Raw genomic sequence first — 25,102 nt, forward strand, 5'->3', positions numbered from 1 at the left:
AGGAGAGGGAGGAGGAGGTAGAGTGGGTGTGGTGGTGAGAGGACAAGTATGGTGGGAAGAATCTCTATATTCTGAAAGTTGTACTTACGAAGTTTGTACTCATTAAATAAAAGGTTTCTTTGGGGAAAAATATATCACATTTGGTATCACCTTTTTTGACCACATGGATAGTACACTAATTCTAGTTCTGTGTCTCCAATAAATTACAACCTGCATGGAATTGGGCAGAACAGTGGCTCTAATCATCCTGTGTATGCAATTTTTGTGTTTACATTCTCTTAACATATTGAAATTATTTCTCCTGGTTATTTAATGTTCCCAAATAATTATTTTAATAACATGTAACAACTAATGCTTTTATAAATAATTTAGCATTTCATTTATTAAACATATAGTTTCCAGTTTTTCACTACAATAAATAATACAGCCAAGATTTGTATATATTTCTCTATAAACAAAATACTGATTAAGGAGAATGAATATACTAAATGCTGCTCAAAGTACTCTGGAGAACAAAAAGGTATTAAGTATCCACAGAAAGTATAAAATGTTATCCAGTCAACCAATGGGCATTTTCATCTTTTTAAATCATTGCTTGGGGTGAACAGTAAGGTAGTGTCATTGTGGTGCAGAAGGTTAAGCTTCCGCCTGGGATACCCCATCCCATTTCAGAGTGCCAGGTCAAGTCCCAGCTACGCTGCTTCTGATCCAGATTCCTGCTAATACATGCTGGAGGCAGCAGATAACGACTCAAGTGCTGGGGTCCTGCCATCCAGCTGGGAGACCCAGATGGAGTTCCCAGCCCCTAGCTTCAGCCTGGCCTATATGTGGCTGTTGCAGGCATCTAGGGAATGAAACAGTAGATGGAAGATCTAACTCTGTGTGTGTGTGTGTGTGTGTGTGTGTGTGTGTATGACTTCACCTTTCAAACAGATGAAAATATTTTTAAAAAGCATTGCTAAATTGCAAATATACCTCTTTATACATTAATGTATTAATATATACTAATTCTTAATATGAAAATCACCATATTAAGAAGGAAATCAACATTTAATGATTTATGTTACAGCCATTTCTAGTCACCATTAAACAAGGATTATTACAAACCTGGAGCCATAGAAACTTTATTCTTCTCTTCTAAAATAACTTTCCCATCAAAACTCATAGCAGGTAGCATTCCCTGCTGGAAAAAGATTACATTCTCTTTTTTTAAACCGAAGTACTTATGTTTTGTGAAGAACTCTTTTGTAGATTCCATTGTTCTGCCACTGGTCATTATATACCTTACAAGAGAAAAGTAGATCTCTTAAGCAAGAGTGCTGCACGAATTAGGGCAAGATATAGTTCTGTTTTCCAAAGTGAAGAAAATCGTTAAGGGCACTTGCTTCTTATTTTTACTTCCTTCTTCTTTTTCCTGGATATGACACATTGATTAGCTGCTGTGCAACAAGAACTTCTTCCCACAATTTCATCAATCCTTGCATATAAAATAAATCTAACAACATTCAACATAGCTCCAACAACAGAAAACCCATATCTGGCTTATTTACTTAGAACTCAGTGAAAGTACTTTATAAAATTAACACTCCCATTTTAAATAAATAGGAAGAAAAAAGGGATTGCAATGATCTCTCGTGGCTCTTTTCATCAAAATTCGAAATAGTAGCTGGGCTCTGCTCACCCTCCATTTAGAATCGTAAGAGTATATATAATTATACTCTTTGTTGTTACAAAACTCCAACTCATGCTTGTGTGGCAAAGGAGGGAAAAAGAAGCAAACTATAACCACAGTTAGTGACTGTAGTAGTACACATAGGTAGGGGTTGGGTTTTTGTCTGCTTTGGTTACTAATTTGGCCCCAGCACCTAGAAATAGGCAATTAATATTTGTTGAATGAATAAGTGATTGAAGAAAAGGGTATAACTGCCCACCACAGTCGTAATTTGTCTAATAAATTATCCTGGTTGTTTAGAACATTGAGTACAAAAGGTATAGGCATGATTTAGAAGATTAGAAAACAGCCAGCTAAACTGCCCCACATACAAAAAGAATAGAAATTCCGAGTTATATAGAGATGAAAGAAGACATTCCAACACGATAGTAGGAGGCCAAAGCTGTGTAAGCAGAATGTTGGCTGCTTAGAACACAGATGTTGCTCAAAAATCCCACAGGAATCAAGATGAAAAAAATAGCTCACAGCAGCAGGCTAGTACTGATGCTGAGAAGAGCTAGAAAAGCTGGGAAAATTACAAAAAGCATAGTTTTAAAGGCTGCAGAGTTGCAGAAGCTACATGGATTGCAATTAAAAATCCAGAGAGGAAAACTCAAAGGGAAATTAAGGACAGGCAGCTGCCTTGTCCTGAGGGTATTTGCTGATTTGTGGGTTCAGTTTAGTGGCTGAGTGAGCTCGGACCAGAGGCTGCCACTGGGGGACAGAGAAACCACCAGAACTTTTGTTGGCCACATGGGACTGAAATAACCAAACACACAATTAGTTTTCCCCCAAAAAATGTACGAACTTCCAAAACTGCTCTGGGGAAGATATTAAAGACTTAAAGTAAAACACTTCTAAAAGGCAGAGCACAATTCAAACTTAGGAGGCAAATACTGAGCAAGTAGTAGGCCCTGAAAATACGGCACACTAACGCAGACAGAGAACACAAGTTTGGATCTTAGCAGAGAAATCAATGCAGCTCTTATGCGAAGAGTGCATGGAAGAGGGGAGAGTGTGGAGAGCTCCGATAACCTGGGACTTGAACCAGCACTCCCATACGGGATGCCAGTGTTGCAAGCAGCGGCTAAACAGCTCCACCACCATGCTGGCCCCCATATATTACTTTTAATGTATGAGAGTATTTCAAACGTTTTAGAAACTGGAATTAAAACCTAAGTTATCTGAAGTCAAGAAAAAAATCTGAACTCATATATGGGAAGTCTCCAAAACATTCACAGAAAAATGTCCATTATGAAAAAACAAACTTGTATTCAGAAAACATGGTACCAAAATAAATTTATCTTTTAATCCCACTTTTCTAAGAGCTTTTTAAAGTATCTTCATATATAATTATACCTCTCTTGAAAAATTAGTAGTACCAAGAAATATGTCTGCTTATATATTCTGAATATTATAGAATAACATACGTTCAGACACACTCCCATAATGTGACCTATCTTACCATGGAATGATGCATTTGTTGCCATAACGTTTTTCAGCTAACTGTTGGAGCTTCAGGATACGCTCTGCTTGAATCTGAAAAAGTGTCTTGTGGGATGGCAAACCAACATCATACATGCCCTTGGGATATGCAACTCCAAGTCTTGTCCCCTGCCCACCAGCTAGAAGAAGGACTGCCACTTTGTTCTGAGAAATCTGGGAAAGTCCTAGAAAAGAAAACATTTGTATCATAAAACATCTGCAATAACACTTAAACATACATACATTAAACATACCCAGGTAGCAACAAAGACCCAACGTACCAGCATAAGGTATAGAGAGAAAGGACTCCATATAGAGTCATGGATGATACTCTTTCTTTAACAGAAGCATGTTTATTACTAAAACAGTTAAATTTATGTAACACAACCAAACACGAAACAATTAATGAAAGATACACTTTAAAGAGTTAATATAATATTTCATTTTCTGATAAGTTCAGGAGGCAAAGATCAAGAAATATTCTAAATGTTTTGCAAGAACTTGACTACTGACTAGCTGAAGTTAAGTCCAAAAAAAGGATAAAAGAAAATACCAAGTTTCAGGATGAATGGCAATGCTATTAAATTACTTCCAGCCTATAAATATCAATCAGTAATAAATAATTAATCAATGAACATGAAAATATATGAAGCAAATTACTACCATGTAAATGTAAAGAAAAGAAACCTTTGGGGTCAGCATTGTGGAACAGCAGATTAAGCCACTGCCTATGACACCCGCATCCCATGTTGGAGCACTGGTTCATGTCCTAGCTGCTCTGCTTCCAATCCAGGTCCCTGTTAATGTGCCTGGGAAATACAGCTGAGGATGGCCCAACTGCCTGGGCCCCTGCCACTCAGATGGTATTCCAGGTTCCTGTGTTAGGCCTAGCCAGCACCAGCCTTTGCAGCCATGTGGGGAATAAACCAGTGGATGGAAGATCTATCTCTCTCTTTCTCTCTCTCTCCTCTCTCTGTCACTATGCCTTTCAAATAAATAATCTTAAAAAAAAAAAAAAAAAAAGAAACTTTCAATTAGGAAATCAGTATAGTGTAATGGTTAAGAACCAGGCTATAAAGTTAGGGTACCTGATTTGAAACCCACCTCAAATGAATGAATTTGGGGGATTATCCACAAAGCACAAAAATGTTCTTTATCTTGATTGAGGCAATAGTTATATAGGTGAATACCATGGTTAAAACAAAGTTATGCATTTTATTGTATGTAATTATACTCTAATAAAATTTGTTAAGGTATCTTTTCAAAAACTGGGCCGCCTACAGTAGCTCAGCAAGAAATGAGACTAAGCGTCTTTTTATTACAGATTTATTTCTTCTGTCTAGAACCTGTCAGCTTTCACCAGTTGAATATTCATTATTAAGTAGTTATTAAGCATAATGCTTGAATAAAAATGTTATCCTCTGAACCAAAAAATGCAAGATGGATTGAAGATACAAATGTAAACAAAGTAAACTGTATAGTTAATGAAAAACAGAGAATTTCAATGTGGATTAAAACAGAGAATTTCAATGTGGATTAAAAAGACAAACACCAAAATCTTGCCAGATTCCATTTCTGAGACTCAGCTCAGCACTGAGGTAGAGCAGCTTGTGAGAAGAGGCTGCATGGAAATCTCTGGCAAGTTAGAAAAAATGTAGAACATCAGATGACATTAAAGCAATGCTTGATGGGGCCCGCGCTGTGGCGCAGTGAGTTAACGTCCTGCATCCCATATGGGCACCAGTTTGAGTCCCGGCTGTTCCAGTTCCGATCCAGCTCTCTGCTATGGCCTGGAGAAGCAGCAGAAGATGGCCCAAGTTCTTGGGACCCTGCACCCACGTGGGAGACCCAGAAGAAGCTCCCGGTTCCTGGCTCCTGACTTTAGATCAGCACAGCTCCGGCCATTGCGGCCATCTTGGGAGTGAACCAGCAGATGGAAGACCTCTCTCTCTCTCTCTATGCTTCTCCTCTCTCTGTGTAACTATGACTTTCAAATAAATAAATCTTTAAAAAAAAAAAAAAAAGCAATGGTTGACAGTGTGTGTACTTATTTCTTGAGTTTCATAGTTTCATTAAAACTGTCAGAAACTTTGTGAAGGAACCTGGCCACTGGCCATAACTATAAATAAGACTCAAGAGGCAGTGGTATCTACCATCAGTTACTATTATTTTAAAATCTTTATCTAATTTACAAACTTTGTGATTTATGTGATTTTGATATATTGGGTTTTCTTAATGCTAATATACTAGTTCATTATGAATAAAAAGAAAAATTAAATAAACCCCTTATAAAATCAGTACTGCCCTCAGTCTGAATTCTTTAATTTTTCTTCATCAGTAAATAAATATAGTGAAAGGACATTATTCAACAACTATTCCAGCAACTATTTTTTCAATTAAAAAAGTTAAAAGCACATTGTCGGCCGGCGCCGCAGCTCACTAGGCTAATCTTCCGCCTGCGGCACCGGCACTCCGGGTTCTAGTCCCGGTTGGGGCACCGGATTCTGTCCCAGTTGCTCCTCTTCCAGTCCAGCTCTCTGCTGTGGCCCAGGAAGGCAGTGGAGGATGGCCCAAGTCCTTGGGCCCTACACCCGCATGGGAGACCAGGAGAAGCACCTGGCTCCTGGCTTCGGATCCGCGCAGCGCCAGCCGTAGCAGTCATTTGGGGGGTGAACCAACGGAAGGAAGACTTTCTCTCTGTCTCTCTCTCTCTCACTGTCTAACTCTGCCTGTCCAAAAAAAAAAAAAAAAAAAAGCACATTGTCTACTTCTATGATTTTCACCTTTGATATGAAACTGGCCTTAACTACTTCAGTTCTAATTTTCTCTCCTTCTTCCTTGCCTGGAAGCAGAATTGTCATTGTTATTACCTCCACAGAATATAAGCGTACCTTATCAGAGTTTAAAAATAAGAAAATAAGATTAGGGGTAACATTACAACCCAAAATAGTAACTATAATCTAAGAGGCAAGTCTAAAGATAACAGGTTCAGAGAAATTAAGAGTCCTACCCAAAGTCACAGAGGTAGTAAATGGAACAAGGATTACATTCTGACTCCAGGGCCTGTCTAGTCACACTCACTACACTGCCTCCAGCACCTCTCACCACACCCAAGCGTTCAACGGACATATTACAGCACCATGATTTTTAGGTGCATAAACTTCCTTCCTATTTCTTTGCTGCCCTTTCTTCTCTTTTCCACTGAATTCCCAAGGGTTTGTGGTTTTTTTTTTTTTCTGTCTTATCCACCCTTTCACACAGAAAAGCTACTGAATAAGGAAGAGTCAACATTCACTTCCAGATTGCCTGCAACAATCTTATTTTGAACACAAGTCTTTGTCCTTTTTGTACTATATATGTTCTTCATATGGCACATGTATTTTAGGTTGTTTTATTATGAATATGTCTCCAGCCATTCTTTCTGAATCCTTACTTTTGCTCTCAGTCCAAAGGTAAATCATTTCCCTCAGCTACCTTACCTGAAGAAGGTAAAAGCCAGTGTTCCCAGAAGCCAGCTCCACGTCTCAGCTCCTGCTCACTGATGCCCCCCAGTGCCATTCAGTGCTTCCAGTAGGTTCCAACCAGCTACCAAAATATCCCTGAATAAACTTAGAGTTTTCCTTCGATTGGTTCTCTAAACTATTGCTTCATTCTAATTTTCCATTTTTTTTTTTTTTTCAGTTTTAAAGGCTTGCTAACCAGCAGCTCATTGTGGCTCAATTCTTTATTCCAATAAAAAAGTACTGGCATGTGTTTGTTTGCTAAATCCCTTTTGTCATACTTCCTTCGATTCTTCTTTCCCCCTGTGGACCTATCTTGGACACCATTTCTGAAGAGGGGTATGAGATTACCCCTGCTACATGTACATTTCCATTTAAACATTTCTATCTCATCTCCATCTAACCACAACTATTATAATGTAATCCATATATTTTAAAAAGGTTTCTGCATAAGCTTCTTCCTGCCTCTCATTTAAGAATAGGCAGAAAAAAGAAAAAAAGAGTGGACAGAGAAAAACAAGAGTTAAGAAAGCAGTGTCTGGAGTATAAAGGCCAGTTGCAATTCAAAAACAAATGCAGCTACAGCTGTTGTTCACAGTATCAAACTGTGTGTACACTGGTTAAAGCAGATATCCACTTCAGCTGTGTCACTGCACCAAGTTGCAATGTTTATCAAAAGCAACACATAGACCAGTATCTTTCTTATACTGACAGATAAAATACTGCTTGAAATTAAGTGGGCCAATATGATTCAATAAACTTTGTAAATTATACATTACTTCAAACTACATTTGTCATAACATAAATTTCATATGGGTAGCAGAGCACCAACACAAACAATGTTAACTGATTATAAACACACTGAGCCATGTGGCAATTAGAAAGTTAGGAAATTCTCCTATCCTAAAGCTACTTTTTCAGAAGAAAAAAGAAAGCTAAAAGTGCATCACTATATCAACCTTTCCATCTCTCCACTGTAAAACAAAGAGTTAATAACTTTCCTACAGAAGTGACTTCAATAGGCATCATATTAGAGGTTAAAAAGATTTATATTTTTCAAGCTACACTGAGACATTGCAGGGGTACAGTGTATCTCTCTCCTTGAATAATCATGTGTTTTGGATCCAAGAGAGTCTGAGCACTTTTCCTGATAACATTCACAACAAACAAAGCAAAGAGTTTACAGTGGCCTGTCAGAGGTCAAATGGTTCCTGGATAACTTCCTGCTTGGACTAGTTTCTCCCACACACTAACTTGGACAGAAGCCAGAATCAAGGAATGCAGCATAGGTGCTTTCGAAACAGAGCACTGCCAGTGCTTTCATTTAAAACGCCAGCACTCGGAAACAAGCGGTACAGATAGGTGCTTCAACTTGGGGAAATAAAGCAGAGCGATCCAAGAGTTATTCAGAGGAGATATTGTAAGACTTGAATTTTTAATCATATCTTTCAGCTGCAACTGTTTCCCGAAATTGTTAAGCCCAAAAAGCAGACTAATCAGGAAAATTTCCATTTAACCAGTTTTATATATGAGAGGATTGCTGTAAATTTCACTTAGTGTAATAATGGCACTGTGATTAGGAAGATGCCACATATACAGAGAACTACATGAGGGTCAAAATGATGGTATTCAGGGCTTAGATTAAAATATTTCAGTAAAGAAAAAGAAAAATGAAGAAAATGTAGCAAAAATTTGAGGAACAAGGTGGCATGGGGGGGTTCACTAAACTCTGTCTCAAAATATTAGTATCTTGGAAGTCTTTCATAACAACAAATTCTTGAGCAGGTAACAAGACTATACACAAACCATAACCCCAATGTGTGCTTATATGTGTGTGGGTGTGTGTGTGTATCTCACCTTCTCTCTGCCTTTCAAATAAATAAGTAAATTTCTAAAAAGAATGGGGGTTTTTAATACGGAAACATATCTTTATTAAAATGACTTTCTCAGTAAAGTTCCCAGGTACTTCTCTTTCAAGATTGCAGCTCTGTACATGAACAATCCTCCAGCTGTTCCTCTACCTAACCAAAAAGACTTCAAGAAATAAATTAAAGCAAGCTTTCTCTCCAACAATAAGCACAGTGATCACTTCTGTATTCATCTTTCAGAAATAAAGAATATTCCACCCTCAGTGTTAAAATGTCCATTATCATCTCAATAACTACCAGATGTTTTGAAATTACTATACAATGCTTTCATTTTTCCTAACCTGAAAGAAAAAAAAAAAACAACTGTCCTGGATATAATTACCAGGATCTTCCTACTAGCTGAAAAATAACATCATAATCTTCAAAATGGGAATCTCTTCCCTTTGATAATTTACTGAGGAAACTTTGTTTTGTTGTGAATTTGCAAACACAGGGCAGTTACTGGCTAAGTAAAAAGGATGTAATGTCAGTTATAAAGTCTCCTCCACCCTACCACTTAAACCATAAATAAATGCTGTTCTTTGACAGTAAGCCAAAAGGAAGTTTGCTTTGCTCCTTCTTATACTACACGTGGCATATAGCTCCAGATTATAGTTTAAATGAAATATCATAACTGTAGATTAGTTCCAGATTCCAACAACAAGGTCAAAGAAGATTCAAAACGCAGAAGTCTTCATTGTTGCTTATGACCACTGAAATTCCCAAAGTCAAAGCTATGAATTCCCATAATAATTAATACTAAGTCTTCATCTCATGAAATCCCAACGTGAAATACGTGCAGGCAAGACACTAGAAGGCAAAGAGAGCCCTATGTGGCTTTTGTTTCAGAGTGGCAGTCTTCTTGAAACCCAAAGAAGGAGAGAGGGGAGGTTTGATGAATCCAAAGATAATAGCAGTCACGGTATCACTAAACTCTATTTGAAAATTCTTCTGGAAGTCATTCTCTTACATCTCAATAGCAAAGGCCCGAAGCTCATATAGCTACTAGCAAGCATTTCAAACACGAAAGGCACCTCTCTGAAGAGCATCCAATCATTTTCAACCTGTTTTTCTTTTTTTTTACTTCCAAACCCTTTTATATAAAACCTCATGTAACAATCGAATACATAAAACAGAAAAACAGTAGAGGCCGGCGCTGCGGCTCAATAGGCTAATCCTCCACCTTGCGGCACCGGCACACCGGGTTCTAGTGCCGGTCAGGGTGCCGGATTCTGTCTCGGTTGCTCCTCTTCCAGGCCAGCTCTCTGCTGTGGCCAGGGAGTGCAGTGGAGGATGGCCCAAGTGCTTGGGCCCTGCACCCGCATGGGAGACCAGGAGAAGCACCTGGCTCCTGCTTTCGGATCAGCGCGGTGGCCGGCCGCAGCGCGCCAGCCACGGCAGCCATTGGAGGGTGAACCAATGGCAAAGGAAGACCTTTCTCTCTGTCTCTCACTGTCCACTCTGCCTGTTAAAAAAAAAAAAAAGTAGAAACAGAAACAGTAGCTCATCTAGTAGAAAGATAAACAGGGTAGAAACCTACATGCTTAATATCTACGCCCTCCCATGTGATTTATTATGTATTTACCAAGGGCAGAGATAAAAAGAGAGTTCTCATCCACTGGTCCACTTCTCAAATGCCTGCAGCAGCCAGAGTTGGGAATGTAATCCAGGTCTCCCACTTGAGTGGCAGGTACCCAATCAACTGAGTCATCACTTGCTGCCTCTCCAGCACATATCAGCAGGAAGCTGGAATGGGAGTAGAGCCAGGACTCCAGCCCACACACCCCGATAAGGATCAGCGCATTCCAAGCAGCATCTTAATCACTATGCCAAGTGCCTGCCTCCAACCTCCACATATAAGACAGCCTTCCTAGCAGTGAAACCACTAGGGCTCTTTAGAACAGTTTGAAAATCAGTACAATTACAAGTCTAAATAAAGTTACTAAGAGGTATACAGGGCCAGCGCCACGGCTCAATAGGCTAATCCTCCGCCTGAGGAGCCGGCACACGGGGTTCTAGTCCCGGTTGGGGCGCCGGATTCTGTCCCCGTTGCCCCTCTTCCAGGCCAGCTCTCTGCTATGGCCCAGGAGTGCAGTGGAGGATGGCCCAAGTTCCTGGGCCCTGCACCTGCATGGGAGACCAGGAGAAGCACCTGGCTCCTGCCATCGGATCAGCACAGTGCGCCGACCATGGCGGTCATTGGAGGGTGAACCAACGGCAAAGGAAAACCTTTCTCTCTGTCTCTCTCTCTCACTGTCCACTCTGCCTGTTCAAAAAAAAAAAAAAAAAAAAAGATAAAAAGATATACAGATAGCTAATAATGGCAGTCATAATTCTTTGGCAGGGGTACCAAAGAATAGAAGACAAAAACCACTATGGTACAAATATAGACTACAAAACTATACTTATAATATTACTGCGTATCTATTAAAGTAAATGTGTATACAACCAAAAACTAAGTGGCAATATGAGCAAGTAAAAATGCAGGCTTTAGACCATGAGGTTATCAGCAGTTGCTGTTATTTATATACTATTTTTTGCAACAAAGTGATTTCTTTTAAAAATGAAAGAAGGAGCCAACACTGTGGTGCAGCAGGTTAAAGCCCCAGCCTGAAGCACCGGCATCCCATATGGGCACCAGTTAAGGTCCTGGCTGCTCCACTTCCCACACAGTTCCCTGCTAATCTGCCTAGGAAAGCAGGGGAAGATGGCCCCAAGTCCTGGGGCCTTGCAGCCATCTGAGAGACCTGGAAGAAGATCCTGGCTCCTGGCTTCAGACTGGCTCAGTCTCCAGGCATTGCAGCCATTTGGAGAGTGAACCAGCAGGTGGAAGACCTCTCTATCTCTCTCTCTCTCTCTCTCTCTCTCTACCCCTCTCTGTAACTCTTTCAAATACATAAAATAAATCTTTAAAAAAAAATGAAAGAAAATTGTTAGTCCAATCTGCTCCTTTATAGCTGAGGAAGTAAGGTTCAGATTTGACAAGGAACAAACACTCAATGGCCTCGGCTATAATATTTAGTCAACCTTTTACTTAGGAGTAGATTATAAAAACCACAGCTCTCAACTCCACCTAAAGGCTACAGTTGAGCTATTTTGCCATTCACACATTAGTACTACTTAAGGGAGCAGATTTTATAATGTTTCAGGATAAAAAGCCCTGGAGAAATTCAACAAATACTTACTGACCAACTTATAGATGCAAAACTCTATTCCAAGTGACACACATATACAGATAACTCGCACACGGACTGTTCTTCAACAGCTTACAAGATTATGAGCAAGACAGACATATACAACTCTTATAAGATATATATAAGATATATAAGATAGATTGGGGCCGGCGCCGCGGCTCAATAAGCTAATCCTCCACCTAGCGGCGCCGGCACATCGGGTTCTAGTCCCGGTCAGGGCGCCGAATTCTGTCCCGGTTGCTCCTCTTCCAGGCCAGCTCTCTGCTGTGGCCAGGGAGTGCAGTGGAGGATGGCCCAAGTGCTTGGGCCCTGCACCCCATGGGACACCAGGAGAAGCACCAGGATCAGTGTGGTGCGCCAGCCGCAGCGCGCCAGCTGCGGCGGCCATTGGAGGGTGAACCAGTGGCAAAGGAAGACCTTTCTCTCTGTCTCTCTCTCTCACTGTCCACTCTGCCTGTCAAAAAAAAAAAAAAAAAAAAAAAAAGATAGATTGGAATAAAAGCATGAACAACTAATTCTAACTGGAGGCCCAGAAGAAAAGTTCATGATCAGTTTATGTGGTGAACCTTAAAGAATGAGTGTTCTCCACACTCCAAGTAGCAGAGCCACTGTACTACACAGTTCCAATATCTGACACTATAATCTGACCCAGTTAGGTAGAAAAAATGCAAAGTCATACCAAGTTAAGGACAAACCTGAGCAAAGTCAGGAAAGGCAGCATATAAAGGTCAAGGTACAGTGAATTATTTGGTTGATAATGTGCAGCGGTCAGAAGTATGTACAAGAGACAAGATTGGAAAGCCTAGGGCCAGCTCAGGAAAGGGTCAGATCAAGCCAGCTTCTACTTAAACACTTAATTTGTGCTTCAGGAATAAAAAATCTAGCAGAAATGTAGAAACTGAGGAGGGAGAGACTGTAGGCAAATTAAGGCTTGAAAGAGAGGCGGCTTGAATCCAGCATGAGAAATAAAAGAGAATGCAGGGACCAGCAATGGGAGACATTGCAGAGGTCTTTGTAAAAAATTTGTCACTTTTGGTTGGTCATGTGGTTTACAGCAATATGAGAGTCAAGCCACCAGCTATGTGATTCAGCTACTGCAGTAATTTAGCACCTCTCAGAACCAGCTTTAGAACAAACATGCACATGATAAGTACCTTCACTTTCCCAGACCTGCAGCTGATCCTGATCCCTCGTAGCACTGCCCAACACCTCTCGAGGGACAGGTTCCATGCGTGCATCCACTTTCTTTTGGTGAGAGGACTGGTTAAATCCTTCAATGGCCTTTTGGAAAAAGAAGTTCAGTTCCTCAAAGTTCATGGCCTGGAGCTCTGCATAAAGTTCTACCTGCTGGGCTTCTTCCAGCTCATCCCAGAACTGCAGCAGCTGTTCTTGCCCAGCTTTGGACAACCTGAGTTTGAGGTCATTAACATTCATAATGCTCTAATGGCCAAGCTCTGTGAAAACAGCAATGTAATTTCTGCACTTGTAAACCTAAAAGAGAAAAGGAATTAATAGCAAGTCAGAGAGTTTCCTCCAAACCTGAGGGTTTTCTTCCTAAAAAAAACAAGTTATGACCAATGCTTTGGTCAATAACAGACCACATAAACAATGGCAGTCCCATAAGATTATTTCCCCCATTGACATGGCCATCTTAGTTTGTGTCAGTCTATTCTGTGATGTTTATACAACAGAACTGCTTAATGGCACATTTCTCAAAACACATTCCTTTCAGTAAATGACAAATCAATGAACATTTTTAATATCTGGTGTTAAGAAAATTACACTCTGCCTTTCTATCCTTCAACATTTCTAAGAGATCAGAGTTATGAGAAAATAACAACCAGTATTGTAGACCAAGCAATACACAAAGTACTTCATCCATATAGTCTCATTTAATTTTCGTATGGCACAGGTACATTACCACTACTTTACAGCAGAGGAGACTGAAGCTTAGAGAAGCTAAGCAACTCGGCAATTGGTGGAGCCAGAATGTGAAGCCAGCAGTCTCATTCCAGGGCTCACACCCCTTACCATGCTTAGTTACCCTTGTATTATTCCTCTGACCACTAATCTATCATCTAAAAACACTTCTCCTTTTATTTCTCATGATAAAATAACTGTTGCTGTATTCAGAATACAACAACAGTCATGAAGATGGGACCACCGATAATCATGAAAAACACATTTCATTTCAACAGCAACTTCTGCTGTTAAATTATCTCTACTCACTATGAACTTGGACACTAGTTAAGGAGGGAAAGACAAACAATTAAATGCATTAAAAAAAATCAGTGGATAAGATAATGATTTTATTTACAGTATTCTATGATAATATATCAAAATTTCAGCCATGAAAAGGAGAATGAGAAAATATTTACTCCACTGGCCTAATACAAAGGAACACAAGAAGAGATAGGCATTGTCTAGAAAGAATTCACAAAAGCTTGATCTAGCTGTGCCTGGAGGGTTGATCAACTACATAGATAATATTAGGGAATGAGCAGGATCTTCTGACAATGAGGAGTGAGCATGTGTGGGATGGAGAACAGAAGGAAAGTGAACATTTTATGTAGAATGATAGGAAATAGCTTAGGGTATGGCTAGACCATGAACAGACTTGAAAACAAGTAAAGGAATGTAAAGCTAATAGATAAACATCAGGAAGCCAACAGTAGTTTACTAAACAGGGTAGTATCACTGTGCCTTAGACAGATGAAAGGAGCTATGGCATAGAAGAGACTGTAAAGAGTGACAACTAGAAGCAGGAAAACAAGTTAAAAGAGAATTGCAGGTATAATAAACCAAAGGTCTGAATCAGGTTAGTGCAGAAGTAATAACCGGGAAAGTGATAAATTTGAAGGTTACTGCATTACAACTGCTTAGATGTCATTGATGGAGGAAAAATAGATACCAAAGAAACAATCCACTTATCCTCTCCTCCCATAAGAATAGTGAAAGGTAAACATGGTATTAAGAGCACCATTCTAGACTTCAGCTGAATCACTTAACTTCTTCATGCCTCTGTTTCCTTACCTATAAAATAACTCTAATAACAGCACCTACCTCGCCAGGACCATTAAATATCAAGCATCATTTACAACCTCAGGTCAGGAAAACATGTATGTCTCCTGAGTGACATTTAGATGTTTACATACCACCTACAGTGCAGCAGGAAAATTCTAATTGCTTTACAAACACCGGCTCATTTAATCCTCAAACACCTCTGAAGTGCTGTTCTTTGGATTATTTTTACAAAGGAAGAAACTAAGCCACAGAAATAACTTGCTCAAAGGTCCCACACTAGTAAAGTGCTAAAGCTGGGATTCAAATTCAAACAAGCTGACTGCCAAATTCATAACCTTAACCAGTACGCTGCAGAGCCTCTCCGGAGTGAGAATTTCAGCATCTCCATGGGATGAGAGGATGGCCAGAGAAAGAGAGAGGGAAACACATTATTTGTACTTGATTTATTCAGAAATATGAGACACAACTATTTCTGACTCACTTTCTAGAAATGAGCTCACAAACCAATGGAAATGGAAGAAGCAAATGCACAGAACAGGTGGGGGAGGAACTTTCATGATGAATAAATACTTCCCTTTAAAAAGCATCTTTGCTTTCTGTTCTATACTGGGCATGCCAATCTGAATCAAAATTTCCTAGAAATAATTTTAACTAGTGTCCATTCAAAACCAAGTTGAGGAAAGATATTATTCTCCAAGAGAGGCACATAATCTCTATTTTTTTTTCTTTTAATTATATATCCAAGATTGAAGCAACAGACTGACTTCAAGACTCTTATAAAATCAATTCCAAACTATATCAGCACATAAGATTAGGTGTGTTACACTGCCAACTTTTATTTCTGGCCTGTCATTTGGATTTTCTTCAGAGATAGCATACCTCAAGTGTGAAATGATACTATCTATAAAATACCCTTTTACAAATTACCACTTATTCATACTCAAATCAGCCTTTCTATATCAAATGAAAATGAAATTTTATTATCAGTGGGAGACACAGTTCTGGTTTTTCATTACCTAAGACCCTCATCCCTACCTCCAAATACCCTTTCAGTCTTCTCTATCATCGGAAACCCATTCATCCTTCCAGACAGAAGTGAATCTTTACAGGTTTGGGAATCAAACCAAACTGCCTTTTATTATTGGCTCTATTGCTTCAACTAAGTCACAAATACTTTCAATTTTTATATCTTCATTCATAAAATGTGAAAAATGGAGTTTTCCTCACAAGGTTCAGAGGTCTAAATTAAACAATGCTTAAAACAATGAGAAAATGAGGTCAAAGAAATTATTTGCCCAAGGCTATAATCAGTAGAAAAAGAGGAATTTTTGTCCCAGATCCACCTGACCCTAAAGTTTATTTTCTTTCCATAAAACATTATTCATAAAAGCAGAGGAAATGCAAAGAATCCAACCCAAGGTCTCATTTTAAAAGAAAGGCAGTACAGTGTGGTGGTAACCTGCACTGGGCTCTCGAAACTGGCTGGGTTCATACTCAGCTCCACCATATTCTATGCTTTTGAACTTCAGCAAATTACTTAACCTTCTTGTACCTCAGTTTTTCTCATCTATTAAATGAGAATAAAAACAGCAGTTCTGTCCGGCGCCGTTGCTCACTTGGCTAATCTCTGCCTGCGGCGCCAGCACCCCGGGTTCCAGTCCCGGTTGGGGTGCCGGGTACTAGTCCCGGTAGCTCCTCTTCTAGTCCAGCTCTCTGCTATGACCCAGGAGGGCAGTGGAGGATGGGAGACCGGGAGGAAGCACCGGCTCCAGGCTTCGGATCAGAGCAGCGCCGGCCATAGCGGCCATTACGGGAGTGAACCAACGGAAGGAAGACCTTTCTCTCTGTCTCTCACTGTCTACAACTCTCTGGCTCTCTAACTCTGCCTGTCAAAAGATTAAAAAAAAAAAAAAGGCAACAGTCCCTTCTATGGTTGAGAGGATTAATGCATTAGTATGATGAACAGCATTTAAAACAATGCCTGGGGGGCCAGTGTGGTAGCATAGTGGGTAAAGCCCCAGCCTACTGTGACACCGTCATACCATATAGGCACCAATTCATGGCCTGACTACCTTACTTCCTATCCAGCTCCCTGGTAACGGCCTGGGAAATGCAGAAGATGGCTCAAGTGGTTGGGCCTCTGCCACCCATGTCTAATGCCGGATAAAGCTCCAGGCTCCTGGCTGCTGGTTTCAGCCTGACCCAGCCCTGGCCATTGCAACCATTTGGGGAATGAGCCAGTAGATGGAAGATCTCTCTCTCTGTCTCTCTCTCTCTGTCTCTGTGTCTCTCTCTGTAACTCCGCCTTTCAAATAAATAAATAAATATTTTTTAAAATCTCAAACAAATAAAGTGTAGATGTGAGACAATGGTGTGTTAAAGTGGTAGTGAAGGTGGATTCTAGAGGTGGCCTACGGGATCAGGCAATGGATTGAATGTGAACTGACAGAGAAAGACAGAAATTAAGCAAAGATGCTCCAAATAGTGTTGTCATATCTTGAAGATGGGTAAACACTATAATGGGAGCAGGTTTAGGTACCTGTGTAGGCAGTGGGGAGAATCCATACATCACTTTCGGTCATGTTAAATTTGACCAATTAAACAATGCTTATTAGACAATTAGAAATGCTGGTTACACTGCAAAACTTAGTAGTCTAGAGTTGAGGTAACACCAAAAAAAAGATAAACTTTTAATGTTGTTAGCATCCACAATACTAAGTTAGAGACTGAATGAGATCACACAGGAAATGAAGATACAAAATCAAAAAAGTGTAGCGGATAAAGCAACCGCCTGAGGGGCCAACATCCCATATGGTTGCTGGTTCAAGTCCCAACTGATCCACTTCCAATACACCTCCCTGCTAATGCGCCTGGGGAAACAGAAGAAGATGGCACAATTACTTGGGTCCCTGAAGCCAATGTAGGAAACTGAAAGAAGCTCCCAATCTCCTGCCTCAGTCTGGCTCAGCCCTAGTGGCCATTTGGGGAGTCAATCAGCAGATGGAATATCTCTCACTCTCTCTCTCTCTCTCTCTCTCTCTCTCTCTCTTTCTGTAACTCTGACTTTCAAATAAATAAAATACATCTTTAAAAAAAAATCAAAGAAGTCAGAAGACAGCCTTGGATACTTACTAGTGCATTAAAAGGCATTTCTATTGATTTATATAAGTTTCAACAGTTATGGTACCATTAATTTTTAAAAAGTTATAAAAATGAGTTAAGAGGGATGGATTTATACTAAACTACTTTCCAAGGAATGGGGTCTCATTTACACTACTGCTTTTGTCCAGTGTAAGGAAGCATATTGCAATGGAAAGACCAGCAACAAACCAAGTAAGCAAAGAACAGGAAATTCTAGTTTTTGAGTCCCCATTATTTGCCCTGTGCAAGTCATTTCACTTCTCTGTGCTTACATTACTTTATGAAGCTAAGACAACCAACCTTTGTCACACATCCTCAACAGTCAAGAGAGGAGAGTACTGTCTACAAAAAGCAAATGCAGGGGCCAGCACTCTGGTGCAGTGGGTTAACGCCCTGGCCTGAAGCGCCAGCATCCCATATGGGCACTGGTTCGAGTCCCAGCTGCTCCTCTTCCGATCCAGCTCTCTGCTGTGGTCTGGGAAAGCAGTAGAAGATGGCCCAAGTCCTTGGGCCCCTGCACCCACATGGAAGACCCAGAAGAAGCTTCTGGCTCCTGGCTTCCTATCAGCGCAGCTCCAGCCGTTGTGGCCAATTGGGGAGTGAACCAGTGGATGGAAGACCACCACCACCACCCTCTCCTCTCTTTCTGTAACTCTTTCAAATAAATAAATAAATCTTTAAAAAAAAAAAAGGCAAATACAAATCTAGTACAACATTTTAAGGTGCATATCAAACTTTTCCAAAAATGTTACTAGATACTCATCCACCTTCAGATGTCTGAGAAAATGGGCTCATGCAAATAAGACAAGTCATAAGTTAAACTTTGCTCTCTTGGCCCAAACCATGGCAGCTTGCAAAGGCTTACAGGGTCACACATGCTTATTTACATGTTAGGCAATGTTCATAATGTTACAACCAAACTCGAGTTTTGGACCAGATATTTCCAATGTTTACATGAAGCAGATACAACCATCTCCATGCCATAAAAACTGTACTATATTTCCCACTAGTGCCGGTAAGGGGCATGTGCATATTTAGGTAAGCAGCAATGAGTTTCAATTAAAAGACTATCAAAATCTGGAAAAGCTACCAATCTTCTCTGGAATTATGATAAAACTAGGGTATTTGCCCATAGCCTAAAACATCTATGTCAAAGTTATAACAAATTTGGTAATTATCAGGCCGGTACTGTGGCACAACGGGTTAACGCCCTGGCCTGAAGCACCGGCATCCCACGTGGTTTGAGACCACCTGCTCCTCTTCCAATGCAGCACTCTGCTACGGCTTGGGAAAGCAATAGAAGATGGCCCAATTCCTTGGGCCCCTGCATCCGGGTGGGGGACCTGGAAGAAGCTCCTGGCTCCTGGCCTCAGATTGGCGCAGTTCCGGCCGTTGTGGCCAGTTTGGGAGTGAACCAACGTATGAGGACCTCTCTCTCTCTCTCTGCCTCTCCTCTCTCTGTGTAACTCTGACTTTCAAATAAATAAATCTTTTTTTAAAATTTTGGTAATTATCTACCAATATCAAATATAGCTTTATGTGAATCTAAGTACCAGTATTAAAGAAATCCAGTATTTCCTTCCTGTTCTGGTCTACCCTCTGCCCTATCTCTACTGTCATAGGTACACCCGCGTAAATCTCTTCAAACTTTGGAAAAACAATATTGGTGTTGAGCCCTCAGCACTGAGTGAATCCTACAAACGTTTGGCAGCTCAGCCTATGAGGGCTTCCTTAGTCCCGGCCAAGCGAGCCAGCTGACTAATAGCGAGGAAACAGACAACTGCCTCCAGTTTCCCACAACCCCGGGGCCCACACCCAGCGAATTTCACCTAAAAGTCCTCCGACTCTTGCACTGCGTAATGACATACACAGACTCGCGCAATCACTGCCACCTGGTTTCAGGTTTCAGAAACCCCGGACACACACACACACAGCACAGGGTCAAGTCAGCCTTGCTACAATCTTGGAGGAGACATCTGTTCAGCACACGTGTGCTCTCAGTCCTCCAACCCCATCCTTCTGCTGGGCCGAACCTGGGGAAAGCCAGGGACCCCCACCCACCCCCTCCCCCTCTCCCAGGATTCCAACACAGTGGCGAGCAGGCTTTGTCTCACGGTCACCTCGCCCACAGGTATCCCCTAGCCTCGTCGGCGCTCTCTCAGGCACACTCAAGACATCCCAAGCCTCTCCCACCTGACAGTTCCAGCGGCCGCTTGTCCCCTCCGGAGGCCCGCCAACCTAGGCTTAACTGACCACAGAGCCCAGCTTTGGAACCAGACCCCCCAACCGCCAGCCAGGTGAGGCCCGGCTCCCAGCCCCAACCGCCTTCACCGTGCCCTCGGACTCCAGACACGGCCCCAGGACCTCCTCCTCCTCCCCCAACGACCCCGTCCACCCCGGGGCGCCCTCAGCCCATCCTCCGGCCGACGCCACCACCACCCGGCAGCCCAGCCCGCACACGCGCGGGCTGCGTCGCCGGGATGGGTGCAACTGCGGGACGCCGAGCAGGGCGCGCGTGTGCCGGCGGGCTCCTCGGCCAATGCCAGCAGCTGGCGCTCGGCGCGTCCGTGCGGCGCGCGCCCCCGATCTGCGCGTGTGGCCGCGGGCTCGCGTGTGTGGCCGGACCCGGCCCTCCGTCGTCCTCGGTCTCGGGTCCCGTCGCCCGCCCCCTAGCTCGACTGGGAGCCCCCTCACCTCCCTCCGCAAGGCCACACTCCACCCAGCTCCAGCTCCTTCGGCGCTGCCACACATCGGCGTCCCGCGCCTGCTCGGAATAAATACACTCATCCGCGGGGCCGGGGCGGGCCGCGAGCTGGGACCGAGGGGAGGGCCAGCTCCGGCCACCCCGCCCCTCGGATCGCGAGGAGTGGCCGCGGGTGTGGGGAGGAGCGGAAGCCAGCGGCCCCGACACGTCAGCGCCAGAAGCGCAGGCGACCTGGCGGGAGCCGAGAGGGGGACTCTGGGTGGGGCCTCCGCGCGTCAGTCATTCTTCGGCCCAATGGGGACGACGCTGGAAGCCCATTCAGCAGACGGCCCCGCCTCCCCGGCGCGCTAGCTGGGCGGGGGAGGGAGGTGTCAGCGGCGTCCTCACGGAGGGGCCGGGCCGGGCGACGCGAGCGCCTGGCTGGTCCTAGGGGCCCTGACGATCCCGAGTGGTTCTGCGAGGGGCGAGCCCCTGCTTTTTAGCGATCCTGTTGGCCCAGCGGCGCAGGAGGCACTCCGTGTCCGGAACGAATAACGGAGCTGGATGAAGAGCTGTGTCTCCGGTTGGCGGGTTTCCGAGCGCCCACGCGGCTGCTTGGGAAAGAGGCTGATGTCTCAGAGGAGAACCCTCCAGGGCGGGCCCGGCGCGCCCTCTGACCTTGGGGCGGTCATTTCCGAGTCCAGGTCGCCAGACGCCGGGCAGGGCTCGGCCAGGCTATCTAGTGGTATGTTGAGACCCAAGTGTGCGAAGACAGGCCCGTTTCCTTTTCGCACAGACAGACACAGAAGGAAAATGAAATCGAAGGTATTAGGTAACCTGAGACAGTGATGAGCGCGCCAGTGAGAGCCAGCCTGGGTCAGCTGTGTGTTGCAAGGGACTTAGTCCTCTCTGGGGTTCAGTGTTGCCCAGGAAGGTGGTGGCTGGACCGAATGGCCTCCATGGCCACTCCAGGCCAGTGTTTCGGTTGTGTTATATAACCTGCTCGTATAGGTGAGCACACACAGCTTACGTATTAACCACTATGGCCTTAGAAACTGTAATTGCATTTAAACTTGTATGTTGCACGGTGTTTCAAAAGCCCAACAGGATTAAAATACCAAAGGCCCCCAGAATTCGGTGCCTCTCTTCTGCCTGCCTGAGTGCAAGGACCTTTTCATTTCCTTCACCAATTGATTTACAAAATTGTCCGCCACGGGCAAGGTCAAGTAACAACAGAAAAACTTAAACTCGGTGAGGAATGCTGGTAGAATTACATTCAGGAGATTGAAATAGTCTGCATGTTTTGTGATCCCAGAACTTTGATTCATTTATTTGAGTGATGTATAATGTAGAGACTGAAGAGAATGGGGCCTGATAGAATGTGGGCGTCTTTATTGCTTGGAAAGTTAATTAACTCTTGCATCAGTTTTATCACCTATAAAATTCAGAGGGTGTGGGCATGTGGCATAGTGGTTAAATTGCAGCTGGGTGGACGGAAGGCCTTTCTGTTTCTCCTCTCTCTCTGTGACTCTACCTCTCAATTAAATTAATTAAATCTTTAAAAAAAATTGCCACTGGGAAGGACTGCATCCCATATCAGAGTGCCTGATTCCAGTGTCCCTGCTCCTTTGTTTTGGAACCAAGTTCCTGCTGATACGCACCCTGGGAGGCAGCTGTGCTGGCTCAGGTACCTGGGGTCCCTGCAGTCTGGGTGACCCTGAGACCCAGACTGAGTTCCAGACACCTAGCTTTGTCCCTACCCAAGCCCTGGCTCTTGCTGGCATTTGTGGTGTGGACCAATTGGGTGGAAGCTCTCTGCCTTTCAAATAAAATGAAAATAAATAAATGTTTTAAAACATAAACAAAGAAAATAATAAAAATGTCCGTAGAGTTGTTGCAAGAATCAAACCAACCAACACAAGTAAAGTGCATACACCACAAGTGAATAGAACAGGATAAACACTAAACTTTAGTTATTGTTACTTATGAGTGCTTACTCTATGTCGGAAAATTTGAGCTAGCTGTGTGACATTGAGTAAGTTATTTAGCCTCTCTCAACTCCAATTTCTTGTTTATAAAATGAAGATTATGCCACCTTCAACTGAGCATAGTAAAAGTTAAATGAGAAAGAACTTAGAATAGTGCCTGAAGTACTATACACATTCTATAAATCTTAGATGGATGAATTAATAAAGATACAAAATCAGGGCCCGTGTTTTGGCATAGCAGGTAAAGCCACCACCTGCAGTGCCTGCATCTCATATTTGCTCCGGCTCAAGTCCCGGTTTGAACTTCCAATCCAGCTCTCTGCTATGGCCTGGGAGAGCAGTAGAAGATGGCCCAAGTCCTTGGGCCCTGCACCCATGTGGGAGACCCAGAAAAAACTCCTGGCTCCTGGCTTCGGATTGGCACAGCTCTGGCCATTGCGACCATCTAGGGAGTGAACCAGCAGATTGAAGACCTCTCTCTCTCTCTGTCTCTCTGCCTCTCCTTCTTTCTCTGTGTAACTCTGACTTCCAAGTAAATAAATAAATCTTTAAAAAAATAAAAATCCAAAATCATTATTAGAAAACTATTCAAAGGAAAAAGGGAGAACTGAGGTCCAGCACAAATGTGTTTATTGTAAAATCAAAATTCTACTTTTATCTTTTTTGTTGACATCTTTTTTTTTTCTGGTTACTAAGCATAAAAAAGGCCTTAATCCCATTTCATCAGCTAAATAACCAGAAACTTGTCATCCTGAAGGGTCCGTGGTCCTTCAAAGTACTTCTAGAGCTAATGGAAGAAAAAAAGGCAAGCATGTTCATTCTACCTATGATTACTTAACATTACACAGAGCATATCAGCTAATCCATCTAGACCAAAGGAATTCTAAGAGCTTAAGGGGCTGGCACTGTGGTGCAGCAGGTTACAGCCCCAGCCTACAGCGCCAGCATCCCATATGGGTGCCTGTTCATGTCCGGGCTACTCCACTACCAATCCAGCCCCCTGATAATGCACCTGGGAAAACAGTAGAAGATGGCCCAAGTCCTTGGGACCCTACACCCACATGGGAGACCTGGAAGAAGCTCCTGGCTTCTGTGTTCGAATCAGCTCAGCTCCAGCCATTGTGGCCACTTGGGGAGTGAATCTGTAGATGGAAGACCTCTCTGTCTCTACCTCTCTCTGTAACACTGTCTTTCAAATAAATAAAATCAATCTTTAAAATTAAAAAAAGAGCTTAAGAATTAGGAAAAATGAGAAAAACTGCTTAGATTTGCAAATGGCATGGGAGTATACTTGAAAAACTCTAGAGAATCAATGATAAGCCTAGGATTTCAAGGAGGTAGAAAGCTGTAAAATAAACCCATAGAAATAGTTTTCATTTACACAAATTATAACCAATTAGAATATATGAGGGTAGAAAAAATTCCCATTTGTAATAGCAACAAAGAAAAATAAGCGGGCCGGCGCCATGGCTCACTAGGCTAATCCTCCGCCTTGCGGTGCCGGCACACCGGATTCTGTCCCGGTTGCCCCTCTTCCAGGCCAGCTCTCTGCTGTGGCCTGAGAGTGCAGTGGAGGATGGCCCAAGTGCTTGGGCCCTGCACCCCATGGGAGACCAGAAGTACCTGGCTCCTGCCATCAGATCAGCGCAGTGCGCCGGCCGCAGCACACCGGCAGAGGCGGCCATTGGAGGGTGAACCAACGGCAAAGGAAGACCTTTCTCACTGTCTCTCTCTCTCACTGTCCACTCTGCCTGTCAAAAAATAAAAAAAATAAATAAATAAATAAAAGAAAAATAAGTAAAACCTTATAAATGTAACATAAAATATGCAAACCATATATAAATAAAACTAAAAATTCCTTAATGCCACAAAAGGTAGTTAATCAAATGCAAAAATGCTTCATGTTAAATTATAAATGACACCCTTTGTTAAAATATAAACTAATAAATTATACAAATTGATTCTGAAGTCGTCATGAAAAAACATGCATGACTAGCTGGGAAAACAGTTTTTAAAGCTACAATAGGAAATCTACCTACCAAATATTATAATATTCTATGAAGCCTCAATAATTAATACAATCTGGTGCTGACATATGAATAATAACAGTGGAATAGACTAGAAAGTCCAAGAATCAGCCCAAGTACATATGGAAATTTATGGTATAATATAGCTGAACTCAACCATTGGAGAAAAAAATGAACACTAAATTAATGGACAATTGGGTAGCCACTTGTAAAAAATAACAGCAAGGTCCATATTTCACAGTCACAAGAATTAACTCTAAGGGTAAAAGATGAAATCACAGAAGAAACCAGTACTATTCAACTGCCACAAAGAAAAAGAATGAAACCAATATGCGCTGATAAGAAATGGCTCTCAGGATGTACAGTTACACTACAAAAACACAGTGCAAGGGAGTATATCTAACTGAAAGAAGGATAAGTAAGGCAAATGGACACATTTACT

The 25,102-nt window shown here is 42.4% G+C and overlaps 1 protein-coding gene across 6 annotated transcripts in view; it reads right to left on the minus strand.

Annotated features, from left to right (window-relative positions):
* UAP1 (UDP-N-acetylglucosamine pyrophosphorylase 1) overlaps positions 1–20,794 on the minus strand; it is a 41,314-nt gene extending 20,520 nt beyond the window's left edge. For 3 of the 6 annotated variants that reach the window (XM_002715959.5, XM_002715958.5, XM_008264157.4), the window contains exons 1-4: positions 20,657–20,794; positions 12,952–13,288; positions 3,177–3,381; positions 1,108–1,283 (exon numbers count right to left, since the gene is read on the minus strand). In XM_002715959.5, coding sequence (XP_002716005.1) covers positions 1,108–1,283; positions 3,177–3,381; positions 12,952–13,231 — 661 coding nt within the window. In that variant the 5' untranslated portion in view covers positions 13,232–13,288; positions 20,657–20,794. Of the gene's footprint in view, positions 1–1,107; positions 1,284–3,176; positions 3,382–12,951; positions 13,289–20,155; positions 20,295–20,656 lie in introns of those variants that run through there. The other 3 variants (XM_070077438.1, XM_070077437.1, XM_008264158.4) reach the window with 1 other exon arrangement.
* Between the last annotated feature and the right edge of the window lie 4,308 nt (positions 20,795–25,102).

The sequence above is a fragment of the Oryctolagus cuniculus genome, chromosome 7 (genome assembly GCF_964237555.1).
Source record: "Oryctolagus cuniculus chromosome 7, mOryCun1.1, whole genome shotgun sequence".
In the NCBI taxonomy this organism is placed as follows: domain Eukaryota; kingdom Metazoa; phylum Chordata; class Mammalia; order Lagomorpha; family Leporidae; genus Oryctolagus; species Oryctolagus cuniculus.